The 23,946-nt window shown below is 45.3% G+C and overlaps 1 protein-coding gene across 1 annotated transcript in view; it reads right to left on the minus strand.

The window, feature by feature from the left end:
* The window catches only part of LOC311010055 (scavenger receptor cysteine-rich domain-containing protein DMBT1-like), a gene marked incomplete at both ends in the record, with an annotated part of 528,569 nt that overhangs the window by 95,659 nt on the left and 408,964 nt on the right, over positions 1–23,946 (minus strand). The window contains one exon of the mRNA XM_084004536.1: positions 16,661–16,975. Within this exon, the coding sequence (XP_083860662.1) occupies positions 16,661–16,975 (315 nt within the window). The remainder of the gene's footprint in view (positions 1–16,660; positions 16,976–23,946) is intronic.

The following is a 23,946-nucleotide window of genomic DNA, read 5'->3' on the forward strand; positions in this document are numbered from 1 at the left end:
TCCTCATGTTTAACCGTTGCACCTGATATAAAAACTGCTTTCAACACCATTTTGGTAACTTCGGGCACCCGTACCGTAAGTACAGGAATAGATGCGCAACAGATTTCAAGCGGCGGCTGGCGTGACCGCAGTGAGCCACGGCCCCCAGCCCGACTGGAGGGGTATCAACATCCGTGAGGATGTCATGCGGGGTTTGTAAGATAAGGAAGACAACAATCATTGTTCATTTTAACAAAGTCACTTATTAATATGGCAATTTCTTGCATCACAGAGCGTGTTTGCTGTAGCTCATCTGCAACGTTGTTGATGGCGGTGATTGTGTCTCAATTGTGTCTCGCTGAAGTTGCAGGACGGCATCAGTGAGCAGCACCCGACCGCTTGATGTGCCATGTGCCCAGGGTGCACTGCTGCTTTGCGCCGACTTGGAAGCTGTGCCGTCCTCACGTCACCCTCCCTTATAAAGGGAACATTGCCTACAGCTTGCCTGTTTTATAAATCAGATTTTTTTTTTTTGGCGCACACAAACTTTGGCTTTTGGGCGTACGTACACTTTTAGTAAGGATCCTACTGACAGTTTTATAAATGAGGCCCCAGGTCTGTGCCACGGTCAAGTCCTGAAGTGCGCGAGGGCTCGCTCACGGACATTTTGAGCCCACTACTTTCGATGCTGACTTTACCTGAGGGAATTACCCACATTTCATAGCGTTGCAACGTGAAACGTGGGGTTACCAGGGGAAGTCAGAGGAATTACAATGTGTGGAATATTACATTTACACAGATATATTAACATTAAAGATTTAAGGAGCATAAAGCACTTGAAATCATAGACATAAATCAGACGGGTGTGTAGAGGTGGATAAACAGGTGGAATGAGACGCACACATATTTGTTTCTTTATGGGGTGAAGGAAAGGTAATGGTACATGCCAATTAGGGAAACCTACACCCTTGCCTCTCAGCCAGATGAACCACCAAAGTGGTTCCACCCTAGGCTGGGTGAACCCTGCCTGAACTTCCGGGAAATTTGGATTTCGCTCGGCAGTTTAGGCTGGACACCCTCAGGCTTACTTTCGCTGTTACATTGCCAGAATCTTTGGCTCCAATCAGAAACGGTCATTCTCTCCTGGCACGCTATTGGCCGGTGACGTGAGGATGACGAAACATAAGCGACGCGAAGCAGCAGTTGTGATAAGTACGTCACCCGGAAAGTTGCTCTGATTGGTTGTAGGACTATCCAATTGCGTACGGAGTCATTTGAACGATGCCCATTGATCCCGCCTCTTGAGCAGTAGAAACAAAGCGCAGCTTCCCCAGACTAATGTTCAATCTTAAAAGATTGACCTTAGTATGGTGAAAACCAGACTAGTTCCACCCCAAAGCTTCAAATAAGTACGCTAGGGACCCCTAGTGGTGAGTGAAATAATGAAGAAAGTCAAAGAGTTTCCAGTCAACCTAACATGAGATGTTTGCTTCATGTGCCGATCCAACATCAAATCATTTGAGAATTAAAGTCATCTTGGTGATACATGTGTGTGAGTGTGCCTTTCATAAATAGTGCTGAACTCAAGGTAGAAAATAAGTCATTCGGTAAAATTCAAACCTGGATTTGAACCATCAACACTTTGATAATGTGTCTTATTCCTTAGCCACTACCACTACACCACCATTGTCTATTTGTAACATGAGATAGTAGTAATACTTATAATAATGATATATAATAATAATCATTTTTAATATAAGTAATGGATCCATGAAGGTGGGTCAATGCAACTAATATGATAATAACAATAATTATAATAAACAGGACACTACAGGGAGTCGAACCCCATCTCAGTAAACTGAAAGTATCTCCACCGCTGTCTTTTTATATTATTATCACCATTATGTATTCAAATCACATTGCATCAATCGGTTGAAAAGATTTACATTACCGAGCTAAATGTGTCCAATGGATGGATCAAAAGAAGGCCATCGTCGACACATATGAGGCAAACTACAGTCACAACTTACACACAGAGACAAGATCATCTTTAACTCAACACATGGACTCGTACTAAACCTTTGCATACAAGTTGTCGAGGAAAAAACCCAAATAAACCACAACACAAGAAGCTTTCCATGACTGGATTTGCACTAAATCCAACATCCAACCGCTTCCATTTTGGCTCCACGGTTTCTCTTTCCCCCGTGCTTATGGATGACGAATGATCTCTTCACCACGGCCATAGTTGCTTCTGCGTCTTCGTGCTTTCGTCTCTTGCCTCGGCCGACTCCGAGCTCGGTGTCTGGCAGATACGAGAGAAGCGAGGATGAGAGGAGGACAGAAGCCGAGGGGAACAAACACAACGAGGAGAACCAACACAGTCATGGAGGTTGCAGAGGAGGAGAGTGGAAAAGAAACCAGGACAGAAGAGCACAAATGGATCTTCTTCCAGGATGAGATGAGATGATTGATTCACCGTTCATCTCCTCTGATTGAACAACGGGTGTCGTCTATGACATCATGCTGACAATCGATCAGAGAATAATGCAAACACTTGGTTGGATTTAGAAGATTCTGGTTGTGTTTGTGAGACACTAATCTCTCTGGTTCAATAAAACACATGAATTCAATATTAGTTTGGATTAAAGAGGTCTTTTTTTATTATTAACAGGTCACTTTTGCACTCGTTTCACCTCCGTGATGCTCTCCACATATTCAGGCTGTTGGGATGAAATTCAGGATCGAATGTCATTCAAATAGGAAACAAAATCTAAACTAATCAAATGCTAAGAAAATATAATCCAATGTGTTTGCAAAACCCACCCTCCTCACCTTGGCCTACCCACATAAAGGGATGCCTTTGTGACCTGTAACCATGGCAACGGACACACGGCGTCCTCCGGAGAACGGTAACGTGGTTGTACTTTGTGTTAAAGTTGACTATTTGAGGTCATTCACTTTGTAATACAACACTTCACTAAGCTTTACGTTTAACTAAGCTAGAAAGCTGTCGCCTGTTGGGAACTCTACATATTTACTGGAAATGTTTTTGGAACGCCCTCTAGTGGACAAGACGTAACACAACCACGATAATGGCATTGACTATGGATTTACACATGCTAATATTGAACTAGGGCTGAAACGATTCCTAGAGTTATTCGAGTAACTCGATTCTAAAAAATGCTCGAGACAAAAACTCTGCCTCGAAGCTTCTTAAATTCCTATCTCACACATTATGCGGCTGCTCAGCAGGGAACATTGTTCCACACGGACCGTTTTTCAGGAGTCCTGGGCTGCAGAGTGCAACCATTTAGGATGCACATGCGACCAAAAATCAGTGAAGTGCGGCTAAAATGTGTTCCTTGGTCGCACCGGAGCTCCAGCGGGTCTAACTAGCGTCTTTCCCCCCACAGCATACAGAGATGAATCACCACGGTCTGAGCCAATCAGAGGCCGAGTATGGGCGGGCCTTCATCTCTGATTGGCTCTGACCCCGGTTGAAAAGTTTTTTTCATACAGAAAGTTGACATGCCCGTAACAGGGCGTACCCACCAAACGCGATGAACGCGATTTAATCGCGCGACAAATGAAATCGCGTCGCGCTAGACGCTCCAGTTTTGACGCCGGTCCAATATGCCAAAAAACGCCTCATCGCGTCATCGCGTCGCGCGACGAGCCCGCCCAAACAACAACATTTCTTCCGCCATTTCATTCTCTCGTCGATCATGGCTGAGATAACCACCATCGCTGCACTGTATCTACTCTGGAGAAGTTCCCACACGCCTCGCTCACGCTCACCCAGGCCCGGTCCTTTTTGATCCTGTCCCTGTAGAGGGGACAGGAACTATCATATAGCTCTGGGTGAGCGGTCACGGCGACTATCAGTGTCTCCTCCATCTTCTTCACTGGAGCGGCAAGCCGGCAAAAAGCGAGGGAACACCAGGACGTCCGTACGTCAGCACGTCGGTGACGATCTCAACGCTGATAGGCTGTCGCGGCGCGTCTTCACGTGAATTCGCCGCAAAAGTTCAATTATTTCAACTCGAGCGATGGCGCGATGAAGCGATGGCGCGATGAAGCGATGAAGCGATTTTTCGCGTCCATCGCGCCGCGCTATCGCGTCCATCGCGTCGCCCGGCGCGATGAAGCGTCTAATCGCGTCTTTGCATTGACATTACATGTAATCTTGTCGCGCGATGAAGTTTCATCGCGTTTGGTGGGTACGCCCTGTTACACTTGTCTCCCCTCGCGCCGTAAGATCCCAGTCCTGTCTCACGCGTCTCCGTCCAAGACGGTGTCGCAGCCCTATACTGAACCAAATATGGATTTACATTTGAACAGGATTAAAGAGACACACTGACAGCTCCACTACATATAGGTGCTTCATTTATTAGATGGTATTTTAATACACTTCATAGTCACCATCAGTCACAACAAACACCAGTTGTTCCTGCAAGCAGCCTGTTTGGCCTCCCTCCTTATGTCTCCTTATGTCTCTCTCTCTCTCTCTCTCTCTCTCTCTCTCTCTCGCCTGAAATTCAAAACAACCATTTGCTGACAGTGTGCTTCAAATATTACATTTATTTACATGAGTTGTATTGAAATAATTACTTGAGCACTAAATGTCTACATCACTGATCTCATGGAAATAACAACAATAGGCATATAGCATAATAACACAATTACACATATAATATTAATGACTTTCACATATGTCAACATGCACACAGAGCCTTTATAGTTACACATATGTAACAGTGTAAATAATTAATTTGTTATTTTGTTAAATTCCTGTCAAACTTGGGACTGCAACCAACGGTTTTATTTTGAAAATGTACTTTATTTTGAAAGTCCAAAGCGGATGTTTGCGTTACGCTTAATGCTGGGCATTTGTTTTAGCGCTCAGAAGCGAGTAACGTTACGCTGTGGGTGAGTTACCATTCTGTTCGCTCGGACATCACGATAATTATAAATGGAAACTATGTTTTCATATTGTTATATTATTATGAAGACTCGGTCAGCATTTAATGTGTATAATTGCTTGTTAAGCGTAAGTCTTGTAAAACTCGTAGTTTGACTGTTTTATGAAGAATTGTTGCCGTAATATGTGTGAATGTGATTTAAGCTAGCTACCAGCAGCACGAGGTGTACGTGACCTGCGTACTCTCATCTCTCTCATGCGGAGCTCTTCTTTTGTAGGTCGAGGAACAGACTGACATCTTTCATTGACACGCTGGTTGTGTGTTGTTCCCATGTTTCAGGTATGTTTGTTTGTATTGTTGAATGTAAAATATTCTGTGTTATATGTGAATGTGTAACGGTCCACTATGTGCCAGTCTCTCTTGCTCTCTGCGTTGTATATGTAGACCTGCACCTGCACATGGGCAGTGTGCGAGTTATACCACGGTGTCCGGGGGAGCCGGGGCTGGGGGCGGGCGATCATTTTTTTTTTTTGGAGGGGGGCAAAGTTTAAATGCTGATCCTGTCATTAATAGCAACAGCATATGCCTATTATAAAGAGAAAATCCGTTGCACGCACACCATAGGTCTATGTACAATATTTACATGAAACACCCGATCGATCATCATCACATCATACATCACATGGGCTATAGCCTGGGGCGTTCACACCGAACGCGATAGACGCGAATTGAGCGGCGACTCTACATTGAAAACCAATGTAAATGGCGCGATGACACGCGATTCAGGCGGAGGCGGCGCGAATGGAGCGTCTGGCGCGATGAGACGCGGCGCGAATGGCACGTCTGACGCGGCGCGAATGGCGCGAATGGCGCGTCTGACGCGAATGAAGCGAATGAAGCGAATGGCGCGTCTGACGCGGCGCGAATGCCGCGTCTGACGCGGCGCGAATAAAGTTGAAAATATCGAACTTTTCAGGCGGCATCGCGCCGCGACATCCAATCAGCGACGAGTTCAAGCCGACAGACAGATGAGCTGAGATGGACGGGCTGCATTACCAAACCCGACTCGGGAAGACCGGACCCCGGCGCGACGGGGGCCGTACCGGCCTCACACCGTCAGGGCTGAGCCTCGATCAGAAGGACTCAGGCCCCCGCGCGACACCGGGCAATCGGTCTTCCGTACGCCACATTTCCCCCGCCGCCCGCCCGTCGGACGGGGATTCGGCGCTCGGCTTCCCTCTTCGCTCGCCGCTACTGAGGGAATCCTAGATAGTTTATTTTCCTCCGCTTAATAATATGCTTAAATTCAGCGGGTTGTCTCATCTGATCTGAGGTCGAATGTGGCCCCGACTCTGGGGAGAGGTGCGAGGGACGTGGCTCCCGGAGGAGGCTCACGGACTCTGGCATCGGGTACCCCGAGGCGGAGGAGGGGGGTCCGCCGACGTGACCCGCCGGCTCCCCTCAAAAATGAGCGTCATGCGCGAATGAAGCGAATGACGCGAATGAAGCGAATGGCGCGAATGACGCTAAAAAAGTCCAAAATGATCAAGCGGCGCGATACACGCGTCTGACGCGATTATATTCGCGTCTATCGCGTTCGGTGTGAACGCCGCATGGCTATAGGCTATAGCTGTACACAGAGCCAAACACGCGATAAGAGCAGCCAGCGGCACCAACCATGAAGCTGCGGCCTGCAGGCAGCGCCCCCACGCTTCAAGCGCCTCCGACGTGCAAGCAGGCAACACTTTTTTCATGAATCACGAACTAAAAATACAATTTTATTTCTCTTATTTTACACCTTTGAGGGAAAACCATGGCCAAAATATAATTAATTTGGCAATCATATCAATATTTTAGAGCTCCCCCCAAATTTCACAAATCATGTTTCCAGGGGAGCTCAGGTGGCCACCAGGGGAGCCATGGCTCCCCCTGCTCCCCCGTAACTCGCACCCTGCACATGGGGAAACCAGTGTGTCAAAGACAGCACGTCAGCATCACGGACAGAGACACAAGCAGCCCCACACAACACATAATAAATGAGAACGGAGGGCTAGCATCAGAGACAACGTAAAATAAGCTACGCATAAGCTAGCATTGAGCTCTGCGCCTGAACTTAATAATTTACCTGACGCCAAATAAACGGTGTTAATTTCTCAATTAGATAACAAAAATACAGTAAACTAAAGTAATGTGTTGTGGGCTTTATGTACGGTGGCCCAGAGGTGTCAGGCCAAATACAAAAGCTGCAACACAAATACAAAAGTCACAACACAAATACAAAAGCCACAACACAAATACAAAAGTCACAACACAAATACAAAAGCCACAACGGAAGTGACCTAAAACACGGATAAACTCAACTTCCCAAAATGCATTGCGGCTCGTCTGACTTCTGAAAAGTTTTGGATAATGGCGGACGATTGCGGTGATTCTGGCGACAGTCAGCAACAAACCGCGTACACATGTAAGTATACTGTAACATGATTTTTATGTTTCCAGCTGACTTTTTAATCGTATTGATAATGAACGTTACTTTATTGTTGTTGGAATTGTACGTTAACGTTACGAATCGAAGGTCCTGCTAGCCGGCTAGCCTACAGACGGTAATTTACCACAGAGGTTAGCGAGCGTAACCGAAGCGGCAAATGTGCCGTTTTTACCGACGTTAACTAAAAAGATAGTGCTTATGTTAAAACCTGGTTACATATTTACTAACGGTGGTAAATAACAAAGTGCATCATTGTTCGTTAAAGGGAGGGATGCAGACACCGAGCGCCTCATCCGGTGGAGGGAACGATAAGGAGAAGTTCACCGGCAGGAGGAATGCTGCTCTGAGAGGCTTCATTTAAGAAAATGTGGTGTTAAATGTTATAATTCTCATATGCAGGGCTTAAGTACTACTGGTGCATATTTAGCTACTCAATGATATAAGGTTGAAAACCAGCGTATATAGATGGGAGATGTCCTGCTCTCCTGAGATGTCTACCTGAAACGTTCTGTTGAACAGCAAGAAATCATCAATGTGCTGTAACACTTTTCTATGTACTGTTCTTCATATAGGATGTTTCTTAAAGAACAGGGGTGGAGGGAAGGTGGAGCTGGATGAGCTAAGAAGAAGTGGGAGACCCTCAAGCAGAAATACAAGGTGAGTTGGAAGCAGTTTAAAGTATTGAACTCTACATGCTTGATGTGAAGCATAAAAGAAACAAGATGATGTTGTCTTTCTTATTAATAATCAGGCAAAGTCAGTGCTGGGTAATATCTACAATGTGTTAAAACATCAGAGTCCATTAAGTTGGTCCCATGTGGAACAGTATTACAGTACATATTATAATATATGACTAGTGGTGAATAGTTGATCTAAACAATGATTACAAGAAGTGTTTGTATATGTTGTTTAAAGGAACTGACAGTGTCAGCACTGAGGGAGGAGAGGTCACTGCTGCACACTGGAAGTGTTTGTTGTCATGGATGAGGTGATGGAGCAAAGACCTGCTATTACCCCACTACACCCCATCTCCTCAGCCATGATGCCAACCACTGCAGCAGGGTCTCTCCTCCAGAGCAGGAGGGAAATAGACCTGCAGGCCTAAAACATGAGTCAACAATGATATATATTCAGATATTTATTAATTAGATTTGTACAGATCATCAGATATATTCCTAAAACATTTAACAGGAAACATTTGACTGTAAGAACTTATACCGTGTGGTATTACTTATAAACTGCACTACTGATAAACAAAAATAAAACCTCAACAATAATCATGTTCCTGCAACACAGGGATCTGGACATTTGGAGCAGACACTGCAGCTGCGAGCCTCTGAGGATGTCCCAGGACTGCTGGAGACTCTGAGGATGTCCCAGGACTGCTGGAGACCCTGAGGATGTCCCAGGACTGCTGGAGACTCTGAGGATGTCCCAGGACTGCTGGAGACCCTGAGGATGTCCCAGGACTTCTGGAGACTCTGAGGATGTCCCAGAATTGCTGGAGACTCTGAGGATGTACCAGGACTGCTGAAGTGGCTCGTTGGCTTTGTTGCAGTCACCCCCATCACCACCGTGGAAATATGGACATGGAACCCATCTGTTTTTTATTCTTCAAGTTTTATTGATCACATGTTTTGTAAAAAACAGCATTCTTTACATACAGTGAAATTAAAAGGGGTAAAGCAATCTGTCTGTCACTGCAAAAAAAAAAAAAGTTTTATAAATAGTAATGTATTTAAAAAAAACATGCATCTACCTAAGGCGATGCTATAGAAATAGTTGTTAAAAAAAGTATAGTATAAAAAATCACTTAAAAATTGCAGGTGTTTTTTTTTTAAGTGCATAAAGTGCCAATTAAAGTCCATCATGGTTGAGAAGTCTGACTGCCATGCAAATGTAGTATGAGATGTGTTTGAGGTTACTTCCGTTGTGGGACACTTCCGTTTTGTATTTGTGTTGCGGCTTTTGTATTTGTATTGTGACTTTTGTATTTGGCCTGACACCTCTGGGCCACCGTATTTATGGCACTTTAGCTTGCAATTATCCCTGCAGCGTTTAGCATGTGACTTACCGCAGCAGTTTCCACACGTTCTGCTGTGGATTACGTCACTTCTTTTAACCCTGTGCTGCAATGCAACATTGACACCAGCAGATGGCACTGTCCCCATTTATGCAGGCATTTTAACAGACTATTTACAACCCGTTACAAATGCAGGCCATTATGATCTTTTGTGTTTTATATTTTATTTTCAAGTATGCTAAAAACTGTTATCACTATACGATCACTGTGCAGAAGCGAGTAACGTTACGCTGTGGTTCGAGGAACAGACTGACATCTTTCATTGACACGCTGGTTGTGTGTTGTTCCCGTGTTTCAGTTGCAGCAATAAACAAGTCAAGTGTTCCATCCAACCGGTCTCGTCTAAGTTCATAGCAGCAGAGCAAAATCAACAAGGTCACACATACAGAACAGGGCCTTACTGTTATGCATCTTTAACTTGTTTCATATAATGTCAAACATTGGCCAGCAGATGTCGCCATATTTAACTGGATCCAAACACTGAACGTTTCCACACATTGCTTCGTATTGATTCAGTGGTTCAGAAAGCTTTGGTTTCTCCGTCACTACGTGTTGAACCGTCGTTAATAGAAGCGTGTGACGAGTTAACGGAAAGAACCCCGCAGAGAAGAACAACGTCTTGTTTACCTTCCGCTGCTTCCGGTCCGTTTGTTAGCGTCCAAGGCCAAGTCTGAACGTCCTCTCCTCGGCCTCACAGGAATACGTGCGGCCACCGGCTTCAGACGCCATGTTGTCTTCTCCATATTCAGTCCGGTGAAACGTTTGAGAAAACACTCCGCTACACATTCCGGACAACGAACTACGGCCTGGAGCCACCGTTTCCCGCACGGACGTTTTGGCCCCGCCAACTTCCGCCTAGGCTCACCCTGCTGCGCTGTGATTGGCCAGTGTGCCTCCGTGGTGTTTGGGTGGAGTTGTTCAGTTCCACTCCTTTAACGGCTACTTGTGTAGCTAGCTAGCATCGAAACAAAGGCCCAATCCCGACGTCCCCCCTCACGGACTCACGCACTCACGCACTTTGATGCGCGTTCACGTTAGGTCCCTGAGGGTACAGGTCTTAGACCTTAGGGGGGACATTGGCATTTGGCCCAAGATGTCGCCCGTCTGGTCATTTCTCCGTTGTTGTCATGGCAACATGTGACCTTTATGGGATGCTTTCATACGGTTGTGCTGACATGAAGTGCAGACTGACGGATCCATACAGAATCATTCTAAAGTCAATCACTGTTTCAACTACAGTCCTGTGGACCATCGCACACATATTAGACACTATATATAGCGATAATAACAATAATTATAATAATAAAAAGCAGGACACCACAGGGAGTCGGACCCCATCTCAGTAAACTGAAAATACCATCACCAGTGTCTTTTTATCTTATTACTGCCGTTATTTATTCCTTAATATTATATTTATAAATGATAGATACCACTCAAAGTGGTCCAAGACTGATCACATGATGATGTGAAACTACTTGAATTTAAAAACTGGCAAAGTGATTGAGAACAATGATTTGACACGTTGGAGTCAAACATTTCTTTACAACATTAAAGAGACCAATCGGAAACGGAGACAGACTTTAGACTTTTGTTTGGAGGAACTGTTTGGTCCCAGAATGCTCTCTGCCAACTCGTCAGCTGTTTGCTCTCAGCTGGAACACAAAAACAAACAATATGACAAAGTTCACAAATATTGCTGTAAATATGGTAAAAAGTGACTTTAAAATACTCACCACTTTTTTAACCGTTAGGAGCTAAATGTGTCAACATGTAGCCGTTCATTTCAGAGTATGTCACGTGAAAAAACAGACAGATACATAACATGATGTAATATATATGTATTTATTTTTATTTGCACAAGATTCCAGAGGAGCAGTCGTTGGATGTGAGGATTCCTCCATGTTGGACTTCACCACTAAGAGCCCTGTTCCATGTTATTCTTGTACTATGGGGAGCTTTGCTCCGTTCTATTGACTGGAACACTGTTGATGATGTGAGCCTTACCGTTACACTGAGCCTGCTAGCACTGCTAGTTCACTGGACCATAGATTACCATCCGCATGAACACCTGGGTGATTCATGCATCTGGTTTTAAGTCCAAACACTGGGACTACTATCACTGCCACGCACCAGCATTTTCCAAACATAAACAGTCCTTGAGCTCTTGCTCTGACTTCATGATAGAATTGTGAATAAATAGTGAACGGCACGTCGTAGTCTGTCTTCTCTTTAGTCTGTCTTCACAAATCTCAAACAAACCAACACGCTGAACAGATCTCAGGCTCCTCCAACAAAGCTCCTTAAATGTGTCCAAAACTAAATCACAGCACTTCAAAACCAAAACGTACCACATGAAATAGTCTAGGAATCAAATATAGGCAGAAAATGGAACATAGAAACATGAAATGAGAGATTTGTGGTCGATTGTAATTCCAAAACAAATACAAAGTCAAGATTTCAATGTTCTACTTCAACTGCATCGACCTGCTGCATATGTTTCTTATGTTTATTCAGATTGTTTGCTTAGTTATGACCATATTTCTGATCAAAATCTGTTCAGTACAAAAATGAGCAAACTCCCTGAGACAGATGCTTCATCATTATTCTATATACAGACTTTTTCAAATTTACTTGGATCTACTGATCATCCCATGGCCTCATATTTGTTAGTTTTTGGTAATTTTGTTTCATTTTGCTTTTTGTTTTTTCTTCTCATCATATAAAACATCGTCATGAATAAAAAGTCACGATAAACAACATTCCTTAAACTAAGTCAAATGAGCTCAAAACTTATGAAAAATAGCAAAATCAAGTACAATTGTTATGAAATGAGCAAAATGATTAATAAGAGTAAAATCCTGAAATACAAAATCAAATACTTGTTTATAAAGTACAACATTAAGTCAACACTTTATGTACAAAATGAAGCAGAATTCTTATGAAATATGAAAATTGGTTCATCACAAAAATAAGCTGTTCATTGTGATTCTCTTCAGCTAAATGTGTCCTGCTGCCCAAATTGACTTCAAAACAACAATGAGCCATGTGAACCACAAGGGGGCGCTGACGTGAAGTGATGACATGTGACTAACGGATGAAGTCGGTGTGAAAACAGTCTCTGGGACCTCCAACAGGACTCTGCAGTCCTGGTGCTGGGAGATTTCAACCACGTCTCCATGAAGAAACCTGTTACCATAGCAACAACAAGCCTCGCTTCAACAAGGAAGTAAGGCTCCTATGCAGTGAGACAAATGCTGCATTTCAATGTGGCGACAAAGACCAATACAAACTCCTTAAATAGCAACTTCAAAAGGCAGCTCAAACAGCTGAAGCCACTTCTAGAGTCACACCTGAAAACAAGCTCCAAGTCCATGACTTTAAGGGGGTTTGGCAGGGCCGGCACACAATCACTAACTACAAGACCAAGCATCATGTGAGCCCCCCTTCCTGAGAGGCTGAAGGATTTCTAATAATAATAATAACACATTCAATTTATATCATGCTTTTCTGAACCCAAAGACGCTTTACAGACAAGAGATAAACAGACCATCAGACAAAACAATGAAAGAAAGAAGATGGGTTTGGAGGCGGGACTGGAATATGGTGAGGGACTCAGAATCACCGATGGTTTGGGGAAGGGAGTCCCAGAGCCTGGGAGCTGCCCTGGAGAAGGCTCTGGCCCCGAAGATGTGGAGGTTGGATTTGTGGATGGAGAGGAGACCGGCTGATGTGGATCTGAGGGCCAGCGAGGGTTGGTAGGGGGGGATGAGGTCAGGGAGATGATGGCGGGCCAGATGGTGGAGTGCCTTCTAGGTGAGGACCAGGATTTTGGAGGGGATGCGGTGGGAGATGGGAAGCCAGTGAAGGTTCTTTAGGACTGGGCTGATGAGACGGGCGGCTGCGTTCTGGACCAGTTGGAGTCGGTTTGTGGAGCTGGAGTTGATGCCGTGGAGGAATGAGTTACAGTCATCCAGATGGGAGGAAATGAAGGCATGAATGAGGATGGAGATGATGAAGAGGAGGGGGCCGAGTACAGATACCTGGGGAACACCCTGTGTGACTGTGGCTGAGGAAGAGGTGTGGTTATGGAGGGAAATAAAGTGGGATCTGTTGGAGCCAGCTGAGTGCGGTACCTTCCATACCGAGGTCTTGGAGCCCGGAGAGCAGAATGTTATGGCTCACGGTATCGAAGGCTGCGCTCAGATCGAGGAGGATGAGGATATTGAGGGAACCTGTGTCAGCAGAGGTGGAGGTCATTGAGGACTTTGACGAGGGCTGTTTCAGTGCTGTGGAGGGGGCGAACACCAGACTGGAGGGGCTCAAACAGGTTATTAATGTGGAGATGGGATTGTAATTGTGTCATTTCTACTGTAGATTGGAGTCCAGTGAAGCTCAGACCAGCTCTCTCAGTCTCCCCCACCCTAGGTTGGCTGGTCCCCCCCTTTTCAATCTCAGAGCATGATGTCAGAAGGCTGCTCCACCATCAAAACATCAGGAAAGCGGCAGGGTGCTTACCAGGGTGAAGTAGAACAGCTCCCCACTGACCCCTCCCACCCAGCACATCACCTGTTCACTCTTTTACCATCAGGGAAGAGGTACAGAAGCATCACCAGCAGATCCTCACGCTTCAGAGATAGCACCTAGCTCCAAACCCCCCACTTCAACATGGACATCTTTTCATGTCCAGAGTAATAACAATATAGTAGAAATGTGATGAGTCATATTTCCAGAGGAACATGCGTATGAACATGAGCTGGTGTCGGTGTGTTAGAAACCCATGTGGATGTGAGAGGAGCTCCTTGGAGGTGCTACTCTGCCCCCCGAGCTGCTTCCTGTTCAGTCGGCCCTCCTTCAGCTGCACCAACGCCCAGGTTGTAGTAATCCGGCTCCACGTCCTCCCTTCTGCCCGGCTTCTGCCCCCTGCTGGCCTGGAGAGACGTGACAGCACACAGACATGTGACTTCCTGCATGGCTCCTCTGTCCAAGTCAGTGAACACAGACTGAGTCAGTGCTCTCAACAACAGACATGTGTCAGTACCTTACAGTAGAAGTAAAGGCCGACCTGCGCCGACAGCAGAATCAGCGGCACGGTGACCAATCTGATGATGACAGGTCTCAGATCTGATGATCAAACACATGGACAGTCATCACATGACTCATCATGACTCCAACAGCTGCCATTCAACACAAATTAGGGACCTGGCATTCTGTCCTCCAGTCCATTGTTTGCTGTCACCATTTACAGACCTGGTTTCACTTTGTTCACTAGATCAGGGCTGGATTCCAGAAAGCAGGTTTAGTTCAAACTCTGAGTTTGTTAAGCCTGAGAAGAGGGACACTCTGGGTCCTCTGTTCCACAAAGACAGTGAACCTAAACTTCCACCTAATAGATATGGAAGCACATTGATTGGAGCAGCCTGACGTCGGGACACGATGTTCAGAATCAGAATCAGAAAGGAGTTTATTGCCGAGCATGGGCAGACTGGCAATCTGGCATCAGATTAAAACCATATGTCTTAGGCTGCCTGTTTGCACAATATTCTTCTGCTTCATTTTCAGCTGCAGCCACATTCTTTTTGTGTCTGTGGGATTAAACCTAAATCTAAAAGAATATTATTACATTTCACTTCTTCCAGTCATGCTAATCAGGAATTGAACAGTCAGCTTACCTACGACAGTGACAGAGAGCAGACGGCTCTCATAGGAGAAGTTATGAGAAAGAACATGGACGTGATAAACACAGCTGTAGCGTCCCTGGTGGGCGGGCTCTGCAGCAGGAAACAGGAAGTGGGCAGTGTGATTGACAGCTGGCTGGGTGTAGTTGTGTGCTGAGTTGGAGGAGGTGAAGGTGAGCTGGAAGGAGCCTCCTGGGTACTTTGGCTGGACGGAGCAGAAGACGATGAAGGTGGAGCGCCTGAACGCCTGAAACCCCTGCTGCTGGGCCTCGGAGACCCCGTCCATGGAGGAGGACACGGAGATGTTTGGCTGCAGCAGCAGGTCTGTAAAGACAGAGAGATGATGAACGGTCACATGAGGCTCGTTGGAGATGAACTGCTCCTCGCCTGGAAAGTAGACGAGATCAGGCGGCAGCAGCAGGAGGCGGAGCCTAAAAGCTGCCGTCCAGTCCAACACTTTCCAGCAGCCTTCATAGACGTCACAGGAAGTCATAGAAACAGTTACATCCTGTTAGATGCTACCTGTAGTTTGATATATTTTTTAAGAATTAATTTGGATTTATTCATATTTGTTCATAAATATCTGGAAATGTGTGTATGTTGCATTTTATTCTCTCCTTTCCTCTTTTGATGTCTGCCTCATAAAGAATGATGTAACTACTCGTTTTGATAAGTGCTATAAATAACCTTTATTATTGTTGTTATAATTATGGTTATTATTATTATCAAACACAAAATATATGTTTGAAAACTTTTATTGCACAACATGAGACTTATAGCCCATGATCTAGCGTTAAATATTAGAATGAGATCAAGATACGCTGTGGAAACAGGAAGTGATGTCACAGGTCTGACAGACAGACAGAGAGACAGACAGACAGACAGACAGACAGACAGACAGACAGACAGGTTTGTCCTGCCAGGTGAAGCTCAGCAGTCTATGGAGGGTCTGAAGCTTCCAGAAACCAGCCCACTTCTCTACATTCTAGGACGTCATTGTCCTGGAGAACTTTACAGTTCAGTCCAGTGGAAACCACTGACTGTCACTGGGACAGAGGAAGGAACATACTGGGAACACTGCTGTCATAGATGATGTCATAGATGATGTCACTGAGGGGCTTACCTGAGCAGGTGAGATTCAGGATGGAGGAAGAGGAGAATGATGTTGCACACTCCCTCAGAGTGGATCCAGAATGAACACAGTCAGACCAGATCCACCACACAGGTCTTCTTGAGGACTCCTCTCTCCATCCTACAGAAACAGCAGATCCACAGTCCAGCTCTCTACAGACAACAGCTGCTTCCTTCAGGGTCCAGTCATAGTAATAGCCATCCACTGGTCTCCAGTCTCCCTGTCTCACCTCCGGTGTTCCAGCACAGTGACTGGCTCCTCCCACCAACCTGACATCATCAGGCTCTGAACAGAAAGAAGAGAGTCGTCAGTCAAAGAGCAAAGTGAGTTTGATGAGAACAGAAATGAACCAGATCAAAGCTGCAGCTCCTCTTCTACCTGAGCAGGTGAGTCCAACAGCTTTGCCAGGTGAGCAGGTGTTTCTATCTGAGCCTGAGCTTCTACAGTCCAGGAGAGCAGACTCATGGCCTCCACACTGGAACTCTTTGGTCCACGTTGGAGCCCCCACGTCTCCATAGAGCGCCCCCTGGAGGACTGAAGGAGCCCCACAGCCAAGCTCCCTACAGACCACCTCTGCATCCTGCTGGTCAAAGTCAGCTTCACACACTGAGGACCACCACTGGTTGGACTGGTTGGACTTCACCTCCAGTCTGCCTGAGCACAGACTAGTCCCATTCAGCAGCCTGACAGAGTCTGGAGAGATGATAGAAGATCAAATAGAGAGAGAGAAAAGACACCAGACACCAGAGAAAAAGATGTCATGAAACTATTCAGTGATTCAAACTGGACTCAAAACAATTCCACCATCAGTTCATCATGAACACCAGAAGACATGGTTACAACACCACAGCCTGCAGCCATGTTCCATCACATTCCCGTGTACTCGTGGCTTAAGGGTGAAGCTGATGTGGTCTCTGTCCCACTGTGACACCGAGGTCCACAAGCAGACAACACAACACTTCACTAACTGTGGATGCTCCACGGAATAAGGCAGGGAGACACCAACTGTGCCACGTTAACACCATATCAGCCGCGTGACAAAGAAATGTGTTGCACTCTCTTCACACAGCACTGCTGTTGCAGAATAGTGGGGACGTCCATGTTCTCCCTCATGGTCCTCATGCAGCCGCTAACCTGTGATGATCACATTAGAGCTGCACAGTTTGATGTGTGCACGAGGGCGGAAGTTTGCATCTGGACGATAAGGACAAGTCACAACCAAAGTTTGGGAAAGACAGACTTGTTCCAACCAATATTTTGATATATTTTAATATAACAGAATGTTCTTTTACATAATGCATTGAATAGAATATTTTTCAGCAAAGTTCACCGTTTTCAGTCCAAATATGTCGTTGCCATAATTTCACATAGACTGGAGTGAGACTATTGGCGTTTCACAGTGTGATCTCCTTCACAATAAAATATCTTTAGTGGAACGTCAAGATAACGGCATCGTCGTCTTCTTCACTTTTCAATGATACTCGTTTTGAGGTAAGTCTCGTTATCTGCCAACGATATAATACACTGTTTAATGTTAAATGAAGTTTAAGTGTGTCGTGATTCCTTTTTCCTAACGTTAACTTTTCCACCAAGTTTATAATGGAAAGCTGGTCAGCTAGTTAGCACGTCAGCTAACGTGACTGTATGAACGTTAGCCTACAATCAACGTCAGTTCAGATGTCATTATGAAGAAGGAGCGCTGACCCAGCAGATAATATCTGGACACTTCTTTTCCAGAATGAGAGCTCAAAGAGGAAGATGCTATCTATGTAGCACAGCTAGCGTCAGGGCTGAGGTGCAGATGGAGCTGGGCCTGGCTAAAGGTTGAGACAAGAAATTAATTAGAGCCATCCCATGTCTCATAATTACTGAGGCTATTTTCTTTGAGCACAGGGTGTCTGTAGGTCCTGAGATATGTCCTTTGTGCTTTTAGTGTCAGGACTGGGCTTTAAGGAGGACTCAGGCGCAGAGTGAGGACAGTAGAACCAAGCTTTTATTCTCAGACTTTGCAAGATATTCCAAAAACAGAGTGACAACGTAACCGGCTATGAAACACTGACCCCTGACTCCAGGAAAAAGGGAGAGACGGGAAAGGGAAAAGGGGAAGGGGAGAAGGGAAAGGGAAAAGGCAGGGAACGGACGCAACAAACACCAAAACAGAAAAGCGCTCCGAAGGGGACGATACAAAATAAAAGTCTAATACTCGTCTACTCTATTGAGGACTATCTATGAACTTTAACCAACAGAAAACGCTCCAAAAGGGAGGAAAATAACTATAAACTCTAATGGGGCTAAAGAACAGAAAATGCTCCATGGGGACTATGGAAATAATCTAACTCTGAACCTGGAACTTAAAACATTACAAACCAAAAATCACTCGTCTTGAGGAAATAACCTGAAACTCTGGAATACAAACAATACTTGGTCATGAACGATGGCTGTGGTCTTGGGCTGGATGTATACGAAGGACGAAATACTCTGGCAACGAGACAAGGGAAGACAGACTATATAGACATCAGGGAGGGGAGCACAGGTGACAACAATCAGGGATTAGGGATGACGTCAGACAGAAAACCCAAGACAGGACACCCCTCACCACTGTGTGACACTTAGAAATTGGTATGCATATGTATGAGTACTTTAAATTGTATATCCTGTAAATAGATTGATGAATGATTGCTTCAGAGCCTCTGCTGGGTTTGTATGATTACATGTACTGTCGTAAGTGTTTGTGTGCTTATTGTTGTTGATCTGTTACTACATTTCTTTGTTTTTTTACCTGAAGAAAATCTTGTCTTTTCCCTTATTTTCTTCTCAGAGTTCACCAGAATGCTTCATTTATGTGTTAAAACCACAGAAAAATCTTCTAGGGGGGTGCGGGGGGATGCCCCAAAACCCCCCTACTCAGGTTTATTTGGCAAATATGTCACCTTTTTCAGCCCCTCTGAGTTTGCAGGTCTGGACAAAGAAAAGAGACATCCGAAGCTATTTCCCCACCCAGAGAGTAAGTAGTAGCGTAGCTGCTAGACAGTGGGGTTGCTGGGCAGTGTTCCGACCAAAGCTGACACCCAACTTCAGCCCTTGTGTGCATAAAAGCACCAGATGTGATCAATGATGCATGTGAATCAAATCCTTTAAAAAGTAGGAGTAAAAATACATTAAAAAAGCAACCAACTAGTTAGAATCTATAAGACAAGTCAATAAAAAGCTAAAGGATAAATAAAGAATAGTAAAAGCAACAGGTGACATGTAGGTTAAAACCAATAAAAAGAAAGAACACGACTTCCGGGTGAAGCGATGGAGTAGACAGACGCGTAGACTCGCAGCTCCACCAGACCCGTTAATAATTAGCCGATAAAGCAAAGAAAAACGATAAATGAGTACCAGACTGCAGGAAAAGGCCTCTAAAGCAGAGGTTCCCAAACTGTGAGGCGCGCCTCCCCTGGGGGGGCGCCAAATAATTTGAGGGGAGGCACGGAAGGTTGATTCAAAAAAGAAAGAAAAACGTTTATTTCATTTTCATTTATTTCACCAAAGACTTTGGTTTCCCGGACGCTGCCTGGCGGGTCATGGGAATAACGCCGCCGGATCGCTAGTTGGCATCGTTTATGGTCGGAACTATGACGGTATCTGATCGTCTTCACACCTCCGACTTTCGTTCTTGATTAATGAAAACATTCTTGGCAAATGCTTTTGCTTTCATCCGTCTTGCGCCGGTCCAAGAATTTCACCTCTAGCGGCACAATACGAATGCCCACGGCTGTCCCTCTTAATCATGGCCCCAGTTCAGAGAGAAAACCCACAAAATAGAACCTAGAGTCCTATTCCATTATTCCTAGCTGCGGTATTCAGGCGACCGGGCCTGCTTTGAACACTCTAATTTTTTCAAAGTAAACGCTTCGGACCCCGTGGGACACTCAGTTAAGAGCATCGAGGGGGCGCCGAGAGGCAGGGGCTGGGACAGACGGTAGCTCGTGTAGTTTCACAATGGGCGTCCTTTGCCGCAATCCGTAGTCCTTAGTTCAACAGCTGTCTTCTTCTTCAGTTCGGCCTTGGGTGACTTAGGCATTAGTCAATATGCCAAATCTTGCGGCCGCCGGTTGAGTTAGCATTGATCAAAAATTCTTGCGAAAAAGAAAAGCTTAAAAGTGCAAAAATGAAGAATCTAACGTGGAACGAACTATTCTGGTGGTCAGCGCCTGGTGGCACAAGCGGGGAGGCCAGAGCCGGGAGGGGAGCCCGGGAGGGAAGAGCGCAACGGGTGTCTGTAACACGCAGCTTTTATGCTGACCGAGGGGGCGTGTCCAGAAGGGACCCGTTCGAGTTACAGTCCGAAATCTTTGTGATTTAAACTGTTAACCAAAACAAAATGTAATCCTATGACTAGAACGTTTGAACACCATCTCGCCGTTATTGTCAAAGTTGGCACACAGAATGATAGGTCAAAACAAATGAAACATGAACTGTAAACATTTCTCTGTACAAATCATTTTAGGTAGAGTTGAAAGGAACTTTGATCCAACACATACAATGCAAACCTATCAAGCTAGCCCAAACAAGTTTGGTAACTTAGTAGGCATTTTGTCCTTGGTGATGCGGGCAGATTAATAAGCAAACATATTTTCGTCTGACTGCGTGAGTGCAGTAGTTAAGGCCATTACAATGACAATGTTAATTTTTAGCATTTTTTGTAACTTCTCTGTCCTTCGGCGTAGAACGACGGGAAGTTCACCGGTAGGCTTATTATTCTTCAATGATTATTATGGATGGTTTTAAACTAATGTTGAACACATATCTCATCCTTTTCTTGGATTGGTCAAAATGTGAACATGATTTCCTGCAGAGTTCATGTGACCTCTCTCTGCATGCCAGCAGACCAGGTCATTAGTTTATGACTCCCAGAGGGGAGGAAGGGGTCTTCAACATGACTTAGGAGCAAATGGTGAGGAAGAGATAACGTGCTATCCTTTATACTTCAATCGAGGCTCTCTGTCAAACAAAGGTGTTAATCAGTTTCCAGATCTGTTTAGGTGCCTCAAAGTCTGGTGTCTCCAAGGAGAATGTTTCCTCCTCGTTCGGGGTTGCCAGAAGAACTTGTGGGTGCTCTGGTTACAGGGTTCGTTAATCCTCTGACCGAGCCATAAAGAGGCCTCACACTTCCTCCAAGTTAGTCCAGTGACCTGAAGGAGAATGTTTACTCATCTGCTGTGATGGGACCTTTGTCTGTATATCTTTTAAGGGTGAATAGTTCATCTTTCGTTCGTTGAGAAGTCACATCCGGGAATCGTGGGGCTGTGGCCCCTACATAACAATAGCCGAAGCTACACCGGGGAAATCCTTCAGCGATGCTAGCGGGGAATCGGCTATGCTAGTGGAGTTGAGGAAACTTCGACAGGAGAACAGTGATTCTTTTCGGGATTTGAAAACCTCTCTCCAATGTGTGGAGTCATCCATGGAGACAGAGGCTTACGGCAGGAGAGGGCGCTGGGCTACCTGCTGCAGAGAGAGGCTAATCTCACTGCCAAGTGTGATGACATGGAAAACAGACTCCACCGCAACAACATTTGGCTGTACGGAGTTCCAGAAGGCGCGGAGAAGGATGACATGATATCTTTCCTAACAGACTTTCTGAGCACTTCATTACAGCTTCAAGAAGAAGTCCACATTAAACTAGAGAGAGCGCACAGAGCGCTCAGTCCAAAGCCCAAAGCCGCAGATGCACCACCGAGATCCATTATAGCTCGGTTTTTGGACTTTAATGTGAAACAAAAGGTGCTGCTGCAGGCTTGGAAGCAAAGGAATATTCAGTTCCGGGAGCATACGATCTATTTTGACCACGACTACTCGTCTGACCTGCAGAGGAAGAGGAAAAGAGTCCGAAAGGTAATAAAAAAGTTTAAAAAAAACATCAGGGCTCAGTCACCATACCCAGCACAGCTGAGACTCTTCCTGTATGGTGGCATAAAACTGTTCCCCTCACTTTTGGAGGCGCATCACAGTATCAAAACATGTTTATATAAAAATATCTTAAGTTACAAAATATGGACAAGTTGACGGTAGTTAGTTATAATATAAATGTTAATCATCCCATAAAGAGAAAGAAAATTATGAACCAGCTGAAAAGATTGAACTGGTCAATTGTATTACTTCAGGAGACCCACCTTAATGATATAGAACACAAAAAGCTTAGAAGGGAGTGGGTGGGGCAGGTTTTCAGTGCCTCATGTGAAAGGGGTAAAAAAAGGAGTGGCAATTCTGTGTCATAGATCACTCGGTTTTACTTCAGAGAATATGCACGAAGACAAAAAGGGGCGCTACATTTTGGTTGTGGGTACAATCAGAGGGGTTAGGATATCCTTTTTAAACATTTACGCACCAAATGAAGATGACCCCAGCTTCTTTAAAGAAATTACAGCTCTTTTAACTACTCAGGCCAAAGGATTTATCATAGTGGGAGGGGATTTTAATTGTGTGTTGAACCAAAAATTAGATGAACACCCATTTGAACAGGGACCTAAACTACAGAAAACCAAAGTATTTTGCAACATGATTAAGGAAATGGGGCTCCACATGCTTTGCTGTGCAGATGGTCTCAAATAAGTGCGGACATAAGACACTCCCCTCAACGTTGCCCTAGTTGGTTAGAATTACCACGTGGTATTTCCCACTTGAGAAAATTCCTCAGCCTCCGTCAACAACGGGACTTCAAATGCCTCGGCTCGAATTCGTCAGCGACGAAGAAAGCCAGCGCCACTGGGTAGACCATATTCTTTGTGCAAAGTCCATGAAGTTTCCCCTGGCGCGATAGTTTTTGTTATATATAGAATTATTAATAAAATTTAAATAAAAAAATAAAAAATAAAAAAAAAGTCCACCAGTGCACCACTTGATGTGGTGGGAACTTGACGTGTTTATGACGAGTTCCGGCGGATCCTCTCAAATCTCGTGCATGCATAGGCGCAAATGCATGCGATCTGAAACGCAGCCAGTGAATGGACTTTATTTGCGCCTTGCGCCTTACGCCAAGACTAGACTAGGTTGAAGCTGGCGGGCTTTCGGAGAAGTCTCGATGAAGCTTTTTGCCACGAAACTTCCGCTACGCCAAGCTGAATCTGTAACGCCTCCCCCTGCTGCGCCGCCACACCCATCTTGGCGCAGGCGATCCACCAAACTGCCAAACTGACCATGCGCAAGGCTGCGCGGGTCAAAACTTGCATTACGCCGGCTCCGCCACCCTGCGCTGCGCCACGAAACTAGGGCCCATGGTGTTGTGTTGGAACATGGAAGCTATTTTGAGACTATTAACAATGTTTCAAGAGATGAGCCAAAGAAATTGAGAATAACTGTAACACCAGAACACATGTTAAGAACACCACAGCCTACAGCACTGACACACAGCAACATTACTGTGTCACCACGCCGCTGTCACCACACCGCTACACCACGCCGCTACGCAGTCACCACGCCGCTACGCTGTCACACCACGCCACCGTTGTGCTATCCGCACCATGCCTTCTGATGCTGACATTCGTCTCCAACATGCAAATAAAAAAATATCTGACCTGAAGGAGGACATCAGAAGGCTCTCCGACGAACTCATGACGAGGTCATGTTGTCCAGTTTTATGGATTTGGCGGCTGATCAGTCGCAGCAGATTGCCTCCC

Source organism: Eutrigla gurnardus (assembly GCF_963514095.1).
Source record: "Eutrigla gurnardus genome assembly, chromosome: 24".
Taxonomy (NCBI): Eukaryota; Metazoa; Chordata; class Actinopteri; order Perciformes; family Triglidae; genus Eutrigla; species Eutrigla gurnardus.